General features: G+C 45.8%; 1 protein-coding gene across 3 annotated transcripts in view; it reads left to right on the forward strand.

Moving 5' to 3' along the window:
• The window catches only part of LOC146786173 (prohibitin-2-like), a 69947-nt gene that overhangs the window by 25092 nt on the left and 29765 nt on the right, over window positions 1–15090 (forward strand). For all 3 annotated transcript variants that reach the window (XR_014970862.1, XM_085635721.1, XM_085635722.1), the window contains exon 4: window positions 9827–9906. Coding sequence is in view for 2 of the 3 variants with exons in the window: in XM_085635721.1 (XP_085491847.1) it covers window positions 9827–9906 (80 nt within the window). In the remaining variant the exon portion in view is untranslated. The remainder of the gene's footprint in view (window positions 1–9826; window positions 9907–15090) is intronic.

A 15090-nucleotide genomic window follows, 5' to 3' on the forward strand; every position in this document is an offset into this window, starting at 1 on the left:
CACACACACCCCCACACACACACCCCCACACACACACACACACACACACACCCCGCACACACACCCCCCCACACACACACACACACACACACACACACACACACCCACACACACACACCCACACACACACCCCCCACACACACACACACACCCCCACACACACACCCCCACACACACCACACCCCCCCACACACACACCACACCCCCCCACACCACACACACACCACACACACACCACCCCCCCCCCACACACACACACACCCCACACACACCACCCCCCCCACACACACACACCACACACCCCCCCCCCCACACACACACACACACACACCACACCCCCCCCCCACACACACCACCCCCCACACACCACACACCACACACACACCACCCCCCCCCACACACCACACACCACACACACACCACCACCCCCCCCCACACACCACACACCACACACACACCACCCCCCCCCACACCACACACACACACACACACACACACACACACACACACACACACACACACACACACACACACACACACACACCCCACACACCACCCCCCCACACCACACACACACCCCACACACACCCCCCCCCCACACACACACACACACCCCACACACCCCCCCCCCCCCCCCCACACACCACACACACACCACCCCCCCACACACCACACACCACACACACCCCCCCCCCCCCCCACACACCACACACCACACACACACACCACCACCCCCCCCCCCTGTGCTGTAAACCCAATGCGTTCTTCCCAGTGCGGTGCTTGCCCTGAAGACGTGTGCTGCATTTCAAGGCACAAGTTTTTCGAATATCAAATAGTGTCATGACTAGGGGTGGGCGGAATTTGCGTAGTTGTGCTGCGCAAAGCTCTGCGAAAAGGTAAAAAAATCTTTGCGAGCACGCAGAATTGCTTGTTCGTGATGCTTTCTTTCCTGTTCGCGAAAGCTGTGTGGGGGGGGAAATGTCACGAACACGCATTTTGAGAACGCGAACAAGCAAATTCTGTGAAGCCACGGAACGCAGAATTTTGGGCGATTCCGGGTTCTCCGCGGAACGCAATATTATCCAAATTCCGCCCAGGCCTAGTCATGACTTGTGCTGCTGTTTTTAATTATTTGTGTGTTTTACATTTTGCTTTTCTGTGTATCTCTTGCTTTCTGCCATTTCTACGTTCAGTTTGGTTGATTTCTGTATTTTCTGATTATTATTGTACGTGGGAGTTTTATACCAATATGAGGTCGGCGATTAAAGCAAGTGTTTTTATTTTTTTTTATTTTTACAGCGCTCTGCTTCTTGTTCATGCAGAACATTTTGTTTGCTTGTCATTCGATGTTCAAGACCACTCTGAGTTAAAATTAAACTGAGGTCTGGGGACCCATAAAACATTCTCTTTACCTTTCAACTTGAAGGGGTTTAATAGGCTCGACCTGGATCTTTCCTTGAATATGCTCTGCCTCTTTGGATCTCCACTTGGTGTCCCCGTCAAGTTGACCTTATTGCCACCAGCTAGGCACAACATCGTGTCCCTACTAGAGGTACCTGGTAGGGAAGTGTTGGGACTCCAAGGAATATTTGATAGGCAAGTTTTGGGTTCCTTGGGCCTACCCATCATCACCTAGACAACTGCAATAATGGTTTTAGTGTGTAGGAAGTGATGGCGCTCAGCAGATATGCGTAACGTGTGTATGGATGAGCAGGTCGGTATGGTGCTATACAGGAAAGGGGAAACACCTGTAACCCCTCAATACGTATAGGGAAAAGAAAAACCCTAGAGCAAAACGATGCAATGTAATCCTGTGCACACATACAATTCAAATTGCGTAGATGCAACTTAACCACACTAGTAATGTATACAGAGTTCTTTAGCAAAGAAACCAGAATCCTATCTGGACGTAGCGTCCAGATAGGATTCTGGTTTCTTTGTTGTTTTTTTACTCTGCCCATTCCTGTAGTCATTTGATGAATACGCCGATGCCTTTACACAAAACATGTTTTGTCAAATGTGTACACCCTCAATGGGGTTTGTTCTTTTGGGTTTCCACGTGTTAGGTGTGACCCTTTCGTGGTCAGTAGAGAGGGTGCATGCTTTGTACTTGCACCCCATCTTTGTATCATTCCCAGCCCTGAAGAGTCGTGGGATCAATCTTCCCCGATGAAACATGTGTCGGCCGGTTGCGTTTTTACCATAAGAATAAAGAATCTCCAGTATTACTAAAGAACTCTGTATACATTACTAGTGTGGTTAAGTGGCATCTACGCAACTTGAATTGTATGCGTGCACAGGATTACATTGTACCTATCGCCACCTGACGTCCTACACGATTCTGCTCCCCACAGAGATCCGTAAAATAATTCCAAAATTCAGTCTCGGTTGATACTTTCCCGAAGTCCTAGACGTGGAAGTAATATTTAGGCAAATCGCACCAAGAAGTAGTTCTAGTAAACGGGATCCTGTCACCAGTTCCCAACCTATGGCTATGCTGCCACCTTGTGGCACCAATAAAAACTGCTTCTGCAGGCTGTTCAGCTCTGCGCTCCGTTCCGCCCCTTTCCGCACACGGGCTCCCGCCTGCATATTTTCTCTCAGGGTTGACAGCGCATTATGTACCCGCTCTTTATGTACACCCAAAGGAGTATTTATCTCTACACTCATTCTGTTGGCTGTTTGACGGATCATTCGGCCTCCTTAGGAGTGCTTTCAGTGGAACGTTTGAGGGACCTTTTACATTTCAAAACTATACAGAATCTTCACACAATAAATTATTTCTCTCATAGGTGCATAGTATGCATAAATAGATCATTTATTTCTTTTAACTGCCTTTATTTGTGTTGGCTTTACCTGTTTCCTAACTTTATGCTATCCGTGTGGCGGCCCTTAAAGGCGCAAGTAAGGCCGGCAGAAGACTCTGATCAGAGACCCAACAGGCTCAGAGTATTGACGTAACTTTAACCTGCTCCTACGTCATAGACGTCTCTCATCCCCAGCCATCTCCCCTTGCACGGAAATGCTTTTTTTTTTGCTCATTGCAGTTCTTTGGCTTTTCTCCCTGTCACTGCTCAGCTGTGAAAATACTAGTATTTGGGAGCTAGGAAAAGATTCATGTTTGGGAGCTATAAAATCTATGGAAATACTAGTGTTTGGGAGCTATGGAAATACTAGTGTTTGGGAGCTATGGAAATACTAGTGTTTGGGAGCTAGTGTTTGGGAGCTATGAGAATACTAGTGTTTGGGAGCTATGAAAAGATTAGTATTTGGGAGCTTTGCAAATATTAGTATTTGGGAGCTTTGCAAATATTAGTATTGGGGAGCTATGAAAAGATCAGTGTTTGAGAGCTATGAAAAGATTCATGTTTGGGAGCTATAAAATCTATGAAAATAATAGTATTTCGAAGCTGTGAAAATACTAGTGTTTGGGAACTATAGGAATACTAGTGTTTGGGAACTATAGGAATACTAGTGTTGGGGAGCTATGGAAATACTAGGGTTTGGGAGCCATGAGAATACTAGTGTTTGGGAGCTGTGAGAATACTAGTGTTTGGAAGCTGTGAAAATACTAGTGTTTGGGAACTATAGGAATACTAGTGTTTGGGAACTATAGGAATACTAGTGTTCGGGAGCTATGGAAATACTAGGGTTTGGGAGCCATGAGAATACTAGTGTTTGGGAGCTGTGAGAATACTAGTGTTTGGGAGCTGTGAAAATACTAGTGTTTGGGAGCTGTGAAAATACTAGTGTTTGGGCGCTGCACTGAATGGTAGAGGCTTCAGTTGCGTTTAAGAGAAGGGAATCTTTTTGTTACTTGTACTACAAGCCTTGCCACGAAGTCCCTGCTAATGTTGAGGGGATGGAAGCACAGAGTGTTGAAGTAACTCTACCAGGGAGTTTGCTAAACGCATCCTTTAGAGGTAAGTATTATGTTTTGTCGCAGTTCAGGACTTTGGTCTTGGAAACACTAATCGGGGACCTTGGGGCGCTTCATGAAGCAGCCTTTAGGGGGTTTTGTGAACAATAACGTGTAATTTTACAGTGCACGTTCACATCTTGGAATATTGTGATTTTGAATAAAAGCTGTTTGTTCAGAATATAACTGCCATGATCGGTTTCTTTATATAGGGGTAATTTTACATATACTATGTGCGTTTATTCTTTTTGATATGACTTGTACCAATTAATAAAGCCACTAAATTTGTATTAAAAGACAGGAAAGAGAGGAGTAAAGGTAGCAATGCGCAGTCTCGGAACTAAACGATAGCAGTGCGCAGTCTCAGAACTAAACGATAACGTTCTGAATTACATCTTTTCCAAATTGTCTATTTGTCCTGGAAGAGGCATAAAACGTGTAGACCTTGAATAATGTATGTGGGGTGGCTCGTATATCTGGTCTGCAGATCTGCCTGGTGGGTATGTTATTGAAGAATGCTCCAAAAGTTGTTTTTTGCTTTAAATATGTGCTTTAAAATTTGCTGAGATAGTTTCCTGTATGGGGACAAGCAAAGAGATGCAGGTGGTGGTTAATGGGCGGAAGTTGTTTTAGATATGGACTTGCTCTCATCCGTAACACTATTGGTGGTTAGACCTGATCACTAAAACATTAATCCGTTTGTTTGCCTTGATCAATTCTGATAGCATGATTTTGTGCAGCACCATCTCTACTGCAGAGGGATGTAGATGCCAAAATAAGGATGGGGAATCTACATGAAAGTCAGGCAATATCCTATGGATCACAGGATAGATGTGACCTGAGCATCACCACATCCAGGAGTATGCTTCAGAAGTGCATAGGGCAGTTGCGGTGCTCAGCTGCTTTTTACACCTTACCTAGAGTTGGAATTTTCACCTTCGGTGGAGAACTGTTAGAAACGGGATTTCTGGTTGGCTAGGGCTTGCGCCCAAGCCGGGCATAAACCACCACTCTAGTCAGGGCAAGGGAGTTGCACGCTGAAGATAACCCCTGCTCACCCCCTTGGCACGAGCAGTCGGGCTTATCCCAGAGGCAATGTGTAAAATGTTTGACACACACGCACACCCCTTCCCCCAACCCCCTTCCCCCCCCCCCCCCCCCAACCCACTGGCACCAGGTCATAATTTACAGGGGGTTATATACACGGGACGGGGCCAATCTGGCCACTGTCAGAACGATCACAGAGCACAAGTAACAAATCTAAAACGCAACCAGTAGCTGCTGGTACCATAATGACCTCCGCATTATCACCTGCTACATAAACACATTTTGTCTGCATCCTTTGATATTCTGCAACCTCTGTAGGCATAAACACATTGCGCAATAGGCATCACCTGCTACATAAACACATTAGGCAATAATCATGGTGCATAAATCACATTTCGCGACAATCCGATTAGGCATAAACATCCTTGTAGAGCCTTGCGCCCTACCCATATCACCAAAATGACCCCAGGCCAACTGGCCTTTCACTGGGGCTCAAATACCCTTTGTCCAGAATGTCAGGGTGTAACTGTGGCCCTCCACTGGCCCCTTTGGCTGCTAATGCAGCGCAAACCACTGTGTGCAATGCGCTGGGGGTGTGGGGTGCAACTCACCCCCTCCTCAGCATTAAAAGAATTGACCCCCTCTGTTGCAGCTGCCCGCGCTCTTGAGGTGCAGCTGTGGAAATTGGCTTTGGCACCACTGTGCCTGGCGAACCCCACTCTGGGACTCAAGACAAAATAGCCCAGCGTTACTGCTGCCCGCACTCCTGCGGTGCAGCCGAGTACAGAAATGAGCCCTGGCACTAACTGTGCCACTGAAGCCCCACTCTGGGACTTCTAAACAATATGGCCCCAATGTTGCATCTGCCCTCCAACAGGCGGGTCATCTGTGCGAAAACACCACCAACCGTGTGCCCTACTTTCCCCCCCTCTCCGGGGCTTCTCCTGGTGCCTCCGATTGGCACTAGTAAAGTGACCAAGACAAGATCAGTGCTGGCACTTTCTGTGCCCTGAGAGCCCAGTTCACTGGGCTCTGTCTGGTGCAGTCACTCTGCACCAGTTTCGGTCCATGACACCAGCCCCACTCACTGGGGCAGACCGGCACTGACAGTGTGCCTTGGTAGGTTCCCACTCGCTGGGACCTTCCTTGGCACCTCCCCTTCTCTGTGGCCTCCACCTAGGACTTCGGCCCGCAGTCCACGATGCTCCGGTCCCCTTCCGTGAGGCTCACTACTGCGGGGTAGGCTTCGCTCCGTCCCCTTCTGGACTCCTATGGTGCTGCTCCCGGCTGCAAGGCTTCGTGGAGCCCCCCTCACCGGGGCTCCTCTGGCCAAAAACCTCGTGGCAGTCGGAAGGCGCCAACAATGTGCCTCAGCCCGTCATCTCAAGAGCGAAGCCTCGGTCGATCTGGGCTTCCTGCGGGCCTCCCGTCATGCTCCTTTCCGGCCTCCCCCACAACCAGGCAGGATGCCTGACTTCCGGGCCGGCCGCGCTCTTCTCCAGGTCACTGCTCGCGAAGCAGCGGCCCCCTCAGCGGCGTACCAATGTGGGGTGGGCTCCCGCTCCACCACACATGCGGGGTGGGCTCCCGCTTCTTCGGCGAAATGCGGGGCAGGCTCCCGCTCCTCAGGAGCACAATTACAGCGGGGTAGGCTCCCTCTTTCAGATTCACAAACGCGGGGTGGGGATTCCCCATCAAGGTGGGGAATCCCCACATCAGGATTCCCTCTAAATAAGTCGCAGCATAGCGCTGCAGAGCCCCAGCACTCTCCCCGTCCCAGGAGAGAAAGATCTAGCCCACAAGGCACTTAGGCAAAGTTCCAGGGGCACATGGCTGGGCAAAGTAACAGCAGGCAGGTCAGCACGCTGGGGCTCCTTGGTCAGCTGACCCCTCCGCTGCCAGGCAGGGCAGCAGGTCCATCCATAGCAGCGGTTCCTCCTGGCAGGCTGGCAGCCTGCCGGCCGCAAGTCCAATTAAACACAAGGAGGCACATCTCATCGGGTCACAGCCCCTGTACTTATACTGCCAATCCTTTGATCTCCTAGGCAGAGTGTGTCTGTGCCCAGCCAGAACCAGTTCTGCCTTCTCTGGTGTGACTTCCTGGCAGCGGGTGGAGACGGCATGATCAGAGGCAGACCAGGCCTTTTGAGGTGCAAGGAAATCACCTCCCCCTTCCCCAATTGCAGCCCCGACCTATTCAGCCATTTCCTGACCCACCTAGACTATCTGTAGCCACTCCTGCTCCCCAGCCTTCTGTCATCCAAAACCCAGACAGGCAATCGACATTCCAGCAGAGACACACAGGATGACTGAGCAAGAAAATACCTACTTTCTAAAAGTGGTATTTTCAAACACAGAATGTAAAAATCACCTTCACTAAAAGATGTATCTTTAGATTTTGAGTTCAGGCATACTAAACTTTACCACGCTGCTCCTCTCATATTGGGAATTACCACTGAAACACTTATCAGGGAATCCCAATGCCATCCCTATGAGAGGGCAGCCTCACAGCAGTGAGAAACCAAATGGCTGTTTGTCACTACCAGGACATGTCACGCACTTAAGGTACATGTCCTTCTTTTTACCTACAATGCACCCTACCCATTGCAGAGATTAGACTAGGCCTGGGCGGTAAATTCCGTTCCGCTAGCGGAATTTGCGTAATTTCGCGTCCTGCGGAGAACGCGGAATTGCCCACAATTCTGCGTTCCTCGGCTTCGTGGAATTTTTTGCTTGTTTGCGTTCTCAAAATGCGTGTTTGTAAGATATTTCTCCCCGAGCACGCAAACAGCAATCGCCAAAAGGGAAAAAAGCATCGAGAACAAGCAATTCCGCGTGTTCGCGGAGATTTTTTACTGTTTCGCGAAGTTTTGCGTAGAGCGACTACGCAAATTCCACCCACACCTAGATTAGACACAGACCTATTTTGTTTTGGACTTGTGCAGGCAGGAGGAAGGGATATTATTCAACATTGTGAAAGATGTAAAAGACAGAAGTTTTCCATGCCAACATTGCAATTCTTTTTTTCATTGCAACCTTACGTAGTTAACATTTAACTTCTTGTATACGAGGGAAGCCAGAACCTAATCTGTCTTGGAAGCCTGGAGTCTGAGCTGAAGAGTTGCCAGTGACCAAGATGATGTATCTTCTGGGAGGGGCAGTCAGAGACCAGTGTACAATATCTTTGGTAGTTTCTCTCATTTACTTCTGGTGTTTCAGGGCCCTGAGAACGATTGCTGTGCACAGGGTAACTTTGTTGGCCCATCAAGGCTGCCTCTACGTCAAGGTGTTGGTTTGGAACATGGGTACAGTATGACACTGTAATCGTACGGTAACATTTAGACTTTTATTTTACTAGCGATAGGCCTTTACTTCATAATAAGAGACAAGTTGGTAGTTAACAACTCTGAAACCGTAAATAATGAGCGTTATTCTACCTCAATATCCACTCAAAACCATCATCCGACCGTTATATCATCGCCAAACTATCGTGGATCAAAACATCAACGGGAAGTATACTGCTGCTTGAAAGACACCCAGGCCCAAAGAGAAAAAACCCTCTTCTGTGCATTGACCATAATGGAACTGCATGTAAACTTCGGAACCATGTAACCGCCTGGGTACCGTCACAGACCATATCGCCACAACAGCAGGGGTGGATAGATTGTATACATCAGATATACTTCTAACGATGTATACTACAATGTTTGTATTATAGCGTGTATACTAGAAACCATGCAACTTGTAATGAACTTTTATAACCACAGATCATGTAACCGTCAATTATGGGGTGGATAGATTGTTTATTATGTAAAGTACTCTGATACCGAAGGGTCATGTTTGCTCTATATTAAACACTCAAATAAAGAAATGGAAGAGAACTTTGCTGATTGAGGGACCCTGTACTGATAAGGGCCTGGTATCGGTAGACCCGTAGTACCAAAGTAGTGTTGCAGAGTTCTTATCCTGAAGGTAACCTTCATTTTATGGTGCAAGCCTTGAAAATCTGATGATGGAAGAGGATGAAAATGCAACCAATGAAAATTCTTGCAAGGCCTCCATTTTGTGTTGTGTGTGCATCTTTTAGTTCATGACACAGCATGTGATGTTCTCTACAGGATGCACCTTGCCCAGTTGACTGGAGTAAATTGAATTTCTTTCAGAAACTTGCACCAAGTTTGCAAGATCTGTAGGGCATCCGCTTGAGCCTCTGTCCATGCTCTCTCAAACTGCTACTCTATGGATGCAAGCTCAACATTACCTTGTCTTTGTGATAAAATATTTTTGTGAGGGATTGGTATAAATACATTTCAAACATGCCTTTAAATCCAGAAATATACATGGCTATATATTTCTGGACAAATCTTAGTATATGGTCGGATACAATTCTGATTTGCCCTTTTCCATGGGTGGGCCATCTGGTGATCTAAGAATGTCAGGTCGATGCCTGGCTTCAGCTCTCCAGAGCAGGACTTCTTCCCTAAAAGTTGGAAGGAAAAGGTAAGTGTGCAGAGGGCACAGATGTGTAGAACTTTGCCCCACTTGTTGTGCCTCACATTTAATTTAAAGACCCACAAGAAGCAGAACAAAGTTCACTTAACTTCATAATGGGGCTGAGTATATGGATTTGGAGCCCCAGAACCATAGCAGTTGAGCAGCCTCCTATGTGTACCTCAAGACACCTGAATCCTTTTAGGGCGGTGTAGAGCTTATGCTTACTGGAGTACGGACTCGCAGTCTGAGTGGACTTGGAGCGCTTGCGGGCAGAGGGGGTGTAATAAGCCAGCTGCTTCTCTTAGGCTTGGCAAATGTCAGTGTTTATTTTGCCATAAATGTTCACCACCTCTTTTTGTCTGTTAGGATCCCCTGGATTCAGTACCCGATTATCTATGACATCCGGTCCAGACCACGGAAGATCTCCTCCCCGACAGGTAGCAAAGGTGAGTGAGTGCTTGAAGGCCATTTCCTAAAACATTGAGTTTTTGCGGCATACTAGCCGTGTTTCCCCTTTTATCCACACACAATCAATAGAAATGGCATCAAATGATAAAAGGAAAAAGTCAACGTTTAAATAGCCATGTAGCTGAGAAGTTAATGTTTTTACTCTTATTACTTGCAAGTACTGTTCTAGCTGGCGACTGTTCAGTAATCTGAAATGTAAACAAATGATACAAAAGAAGGCTCGTGCTTCGCATCTTCTGAGAATAAGAAAAATCTACGTTTTATAGCAGCACGCTGATTTACATTGTTTCTCCAAATGTTGCAAACCAAGGTTTTACTTAAACTTTGTGTACAGTAATGGAATTGAAAAAAATGTACTCCATGAACCCATATGTGGGGTCAGGGTGTGGCAAAGGGAAGGGGGTGGAGTCACGAGCGGTGCTTAAAAAGCAGTCGAAGGTCAATTTACACATTTATTTTTGAAAAATCTGCTGCAAACAAATTGGCAACAAGGACATATGACAGAATCTGTTCTAGATTATTTAATTGGTCACAAAGTGGCTGCATTTTAAATTATCTTCCAGGGTTGACACCTGCTGCAGACATCTGTGTGCCCAGCAGTTTGGAGGGGATTATAATGAATGTATGACGGAATTCCGCATGCGTTTTTCACGCATGCCTTAGGAACTCTGTCATTTGAACGAATGCGTCTTTAGCACGCATTTGTTCTGCACGCAAGTAATTTTAACGACTTGCCTTAGGGGAGCGCTGGATATTGGAATAATTTAATTTACTGTTCTAACTCCAGTCTGCGCCAAAGTAGGGAAGGTGTTGGACATTAAGTTCAACACCACTCCACCATTGCGCCCCCCTAATGCAAGTTGTTGTAACAATTTGCGTGTAGAACGATTGCGTGCTAAAGACGCATTCATTCTGCCGCCGGCGCTGTGAAGGCGCAGCGTGATTGGGGCTTCCTCCTAAAGGACATTTCTCGATTAGAATAGTGGTAATATACCTCTGGTTGTTACCCTAGTTCTGGAAGAGTTCTGTGTTTTGTCAAGTCACAGTTTGGACTCTTGATATAGCATAGAGGTTAATGTGCCTGTGCAAAGCACATTGTGTGACCTGCAGATCACAGATTTCTATTCTATGTAGGTAGGTAAGTGGTCGACTGCTTGTGACACTGAGCTCATTTTGTTACTTTCAGTTCATAAGATGAAAATCTTTTAATATAGCACAGTGATTTATTTACCGGCATCAAGGAGCTGTAAATCACGAACTGATCCTTTTTGCCCTGCTCTGGAACCTGGGCACTGGATTGCAGGACATGCGAGGACGGTGACTCTACGGCTTCTTTCTAAAAGATGTGTTATGAGTTCTTCTTTAGTGTAGAGACCTATGTCACAGTTTCCGCTCATAATCTAAATGCAAATATCATCTGCCTAGGAACGTCAGTTAATGTAATCTGTAAGGTTACTTTCAGTACTTTGCGTGAGACCTTCTAAAGCATTTAGGGCCATATGTAGGTAAATTACATTTACCGATTCTTAAATACCGAATTTTACCGATTCGGTATTTATGAATCGGTAAATGTAATGTAGGTAAATTATTACCGATTCGGTAAATATCGGTATTTAAGAATCGGTATTTACCGAATCGGTAATGGCAACTGGCTTCCCATTCATTCCTATGGGCCTGGAGGCCCATAGGAATGAATGGGAAGCCAGTTGCCATTACCGATTCGGTAAATACCGAATCGGTAATAGGGGAGGCATTATCATGGGTGGCAGGGTGTCACATTGACACCCTGTTGCACCCCTGATTCGTGCATGTGTGCACATGTGGCGCACATACATGCCCTAAGGGCATGTATGTCTGCCACATTGCACATTTCAAATAGCACAATAATGCTTTTTACAGGTATTCGTCATTTACCATCAACTTTTAGTTGGTGGTAAATAACCAATCCACACACCGACGAGACACTCCACCCTACATATCATTTCAGGATTCGGTATTTACCGATTCGGTAATTTTACCGATTCAGTAAATTACCGAATCCTGAAATATGCCCCCTACATAGCAAAAGCCTAAATACCGGTCGGTAACGGGGTATTTACCGAAAATCGGCCGTTACCGACCGGTATTTGGCTTCCTACATATGGCCCTTAGTGGCAAGGCATTGAGTGACCTGAAGTCATAAGAAAGAGGCTGCTGCAGTCACATGGAGCAGGGTAAGTGCTTGCATCCTTGCAGCTTTTGGCTTAGATTGAAATGTGCTCACATAGAGCAGCACTCAGGGACACACTGATGGAAGCTCCTTCCCTCATACATTCCAAACAAGCTTTGGTAAAGCCAAAAAGGCTGGCCGTGGCAAGCGTGCAATCTTTATTTATTTTGCAAACAGGAAAGTAAAATGTTAAAATATAAATACCGTAGGCTAAATGTGGTCTGCATGAGATTGCAAAACTACAAGTAAAAGATGACCCATTGCCAAAGAAATGTAAAAAACATGGAATGGAAACAGAAATAGATGCACGGATTATTCTAGCAACCTTTTTAAGTTAACTACTTTTTAGGCAAGCATGGACAATCAAAATGTCATAACTCCTTTTCAAAAGAGCCACTGGCTGAGCTGGACTGACCATTGCCACATGCTGTATGCTGCGGTTGGTAGCAGAAAAATGTGAATGACATTTGAACAGAAGAAAAAAACTGACTGAAGGTGTGTGTGTGTTGTGCACGATGAGTGAATATATGTGTGTATATATACATTTTTCATTTCATAGGTGACATGTGTACATTTGTCTGAGGACGCATGTACGCTCACCATTTAATCACGTATGCAGGCACCTTTTAAAAAAACATGGATAGTGACGCATGAACATGGCTTTTTTTCTTTCCTTTTTTTCTTTTGGCTGAGGCAGCACCGCATTGCCAAAAATGTTTTTTGCTGATGGTGCACAGCAGTGGCAGTCAGACGTGGATCCTCTTTTGGATAATGCTGGAAGGGATTTCTATTAAAAATCTAAATTCACGATTCCCATTCAATCGATTCATCAACTCTATTCAAATCAAGCAGCCTGCAGACTTTATTCACTGTGTTGCTAAGTTTCATAATTTATATTCATCAATTTGTACCAAATATCAGCATGTAAATGAGCCACCAAGACATTTTGTGTATCTTCATTTTGAACATTCATAAGGGAATACACCTTACATAAACATAATCCTGATTAGATACAAAAACTTTCTTTGTTTACAGAAACACAACAAACATTTGATTTCACCTTAACGAAAAGCATCCTACTTATTTCAAGTCTTCTTTTCTCAAGTGAGAGTGATACCTTGTGTTTGTTTTTGCTCATATCAAAACATTGCCTTTTATTACACTCCCTAAAAAGAGTTCCGATGCCCCAGATCGCTCCTCATTCTAGTTATAGCTTACACTTTTCCATCTCCTTGATGTTGGGACACTCGTTCTTGCAGAACTTCCCCAGGGCCCAAATCCTTATTCTGCCTTTATATAATCGAAGTATGGTTTTTTAAAATAAATATTCTTCGGTTAGGTCACAAAGCTTTATTTGCTAGATGTGCTGATATTCTTAGTCCTCATATATGATCTCCGTGTAGCTTTGGTTAGGTGGCATCTGATCCCCCGGTTACTTCCTGACTCCCTCTGGAAGTGACCTTGCATTGGACTCAAGCTGCTATGTTTTTTCTTTAACCTCTGTCTTGATAGTCCTGCTCTCGTTTGGTAGCTCGTCCAGCCCCAGTACCCGTTGCACTGGGCAACAGCTGTTCTGGGACTGGCCGTGCTACCAAACAAGAGTGGGACTATCTGGACCACGATTCAAGATGAAACGCAGATTAGGATAGTACTAGGATCCTAATGGGACTCCGTTTTAAACCTGGATTTTAAACCTTTACAGTGAAGCATGTCAGTAGCCTCCCCACTATAACTCTCTAGGTTAATATCTCCACAGTAACAACCTTTCTCCAATTTTCGGCACTAAGCGCGCTCTCCACAATATTTCATCATTTATTGTGAACGGGAAAGCTTGAGTCGGCCATAGTTTTTATACCAAATCTTCCTCTGGCTGTATAACCTTTTGGCTTATTAGACTCTTCTCCATCTCATGTAACACAATATCATCATCTTCCTGGTCGCTTTTTGTCTTGTCCTCCTAGTCTACCTTTGCACACTTATTTGTTTTACTTTTCTCTGTAACTTTGCAAAATTACAATGCTCGGCATTGATGGGTGAGGTTGCAAAAACCATTGAGGTGGTGTCGACATACAAGTTATTGTACACATTCTGTCAGTAAGGTACCTCTGTCTTTACTGACTTAGTATATGTCTCATTTATGTAAGTATGACACAGATGTACACCGTGTTCTTGTACAGTGTTTGATCACCGTAATGAAGTACTTCATATCGATACCTGTAGTGCAAAACCTAATAATTTCAGTACCACAATCTGTGTAAGTAGCTCTTAGGACTGTTTCCATAGACCTAATCCAGAACCATCTATCATATTCTCCTGACTCCTTCGCATACAATATGGAGTCGTGTATAGGGGGTGCACATTTGTGCACTTCCTTCTTAACTTTGCGTGTCATGGCATGTGTTCCACAACATTCTTCCTGATGACATGCACACTGACAAGCAAAAAAGGAGCTTGTGTGAAGATGCATCCCTCGTACAGACCAGCATCTCTCCAATGTCAAGATGTGCCTTTGCAGTGGCGGCTGGGAACTACTGCAAGTGGGGGGGAGGGGGTAGAATTACATTAAATAAATTTAAATTAAAAGTTACTTACCGTGCAACAGCTGACCTCCTCGCTCCGGTCCTACTGTTTGTGACGTCAGGGCTCCGGCCAACTCCCTTAACCAATTCTGGCGCTTCTCTCATGCAGTTAACCAGCATGAGAGAAGCACCAGGATTGGAGGGAGCGCCCTCTGTCTGCGCTCCCAAGGGCACTGGAGGCCTATACTTGCTCCCTGTAACAGAGTGGCTTCTGTAATGCTGCAACTTGTAGCCAGTGGCTGTTGGAGACGCTCGTTGCCAGTTTGTAGTGTAGAATTACACACTGAAGCGAAATCTGAATTCATTCTTTTGGTCTCCAAAACCTCACACCAGGCTCATTCACAGGTAGCTTCAAACTCCCCAACTGGAGCTGA

Source organism: Triturus cristatus, chromosome 11 (assembly GCF_964204655.1).
Source record: "Triturus cristatus chromosome 11, aTriCri1.1, whole genome shotgun sequence".
Classification (NCBI taxonomy): Eukaryota; Metazoa; Chordata; class Amphibia; order Caudata; family Salamandridae; genus Triturus; species Triturus cristatus.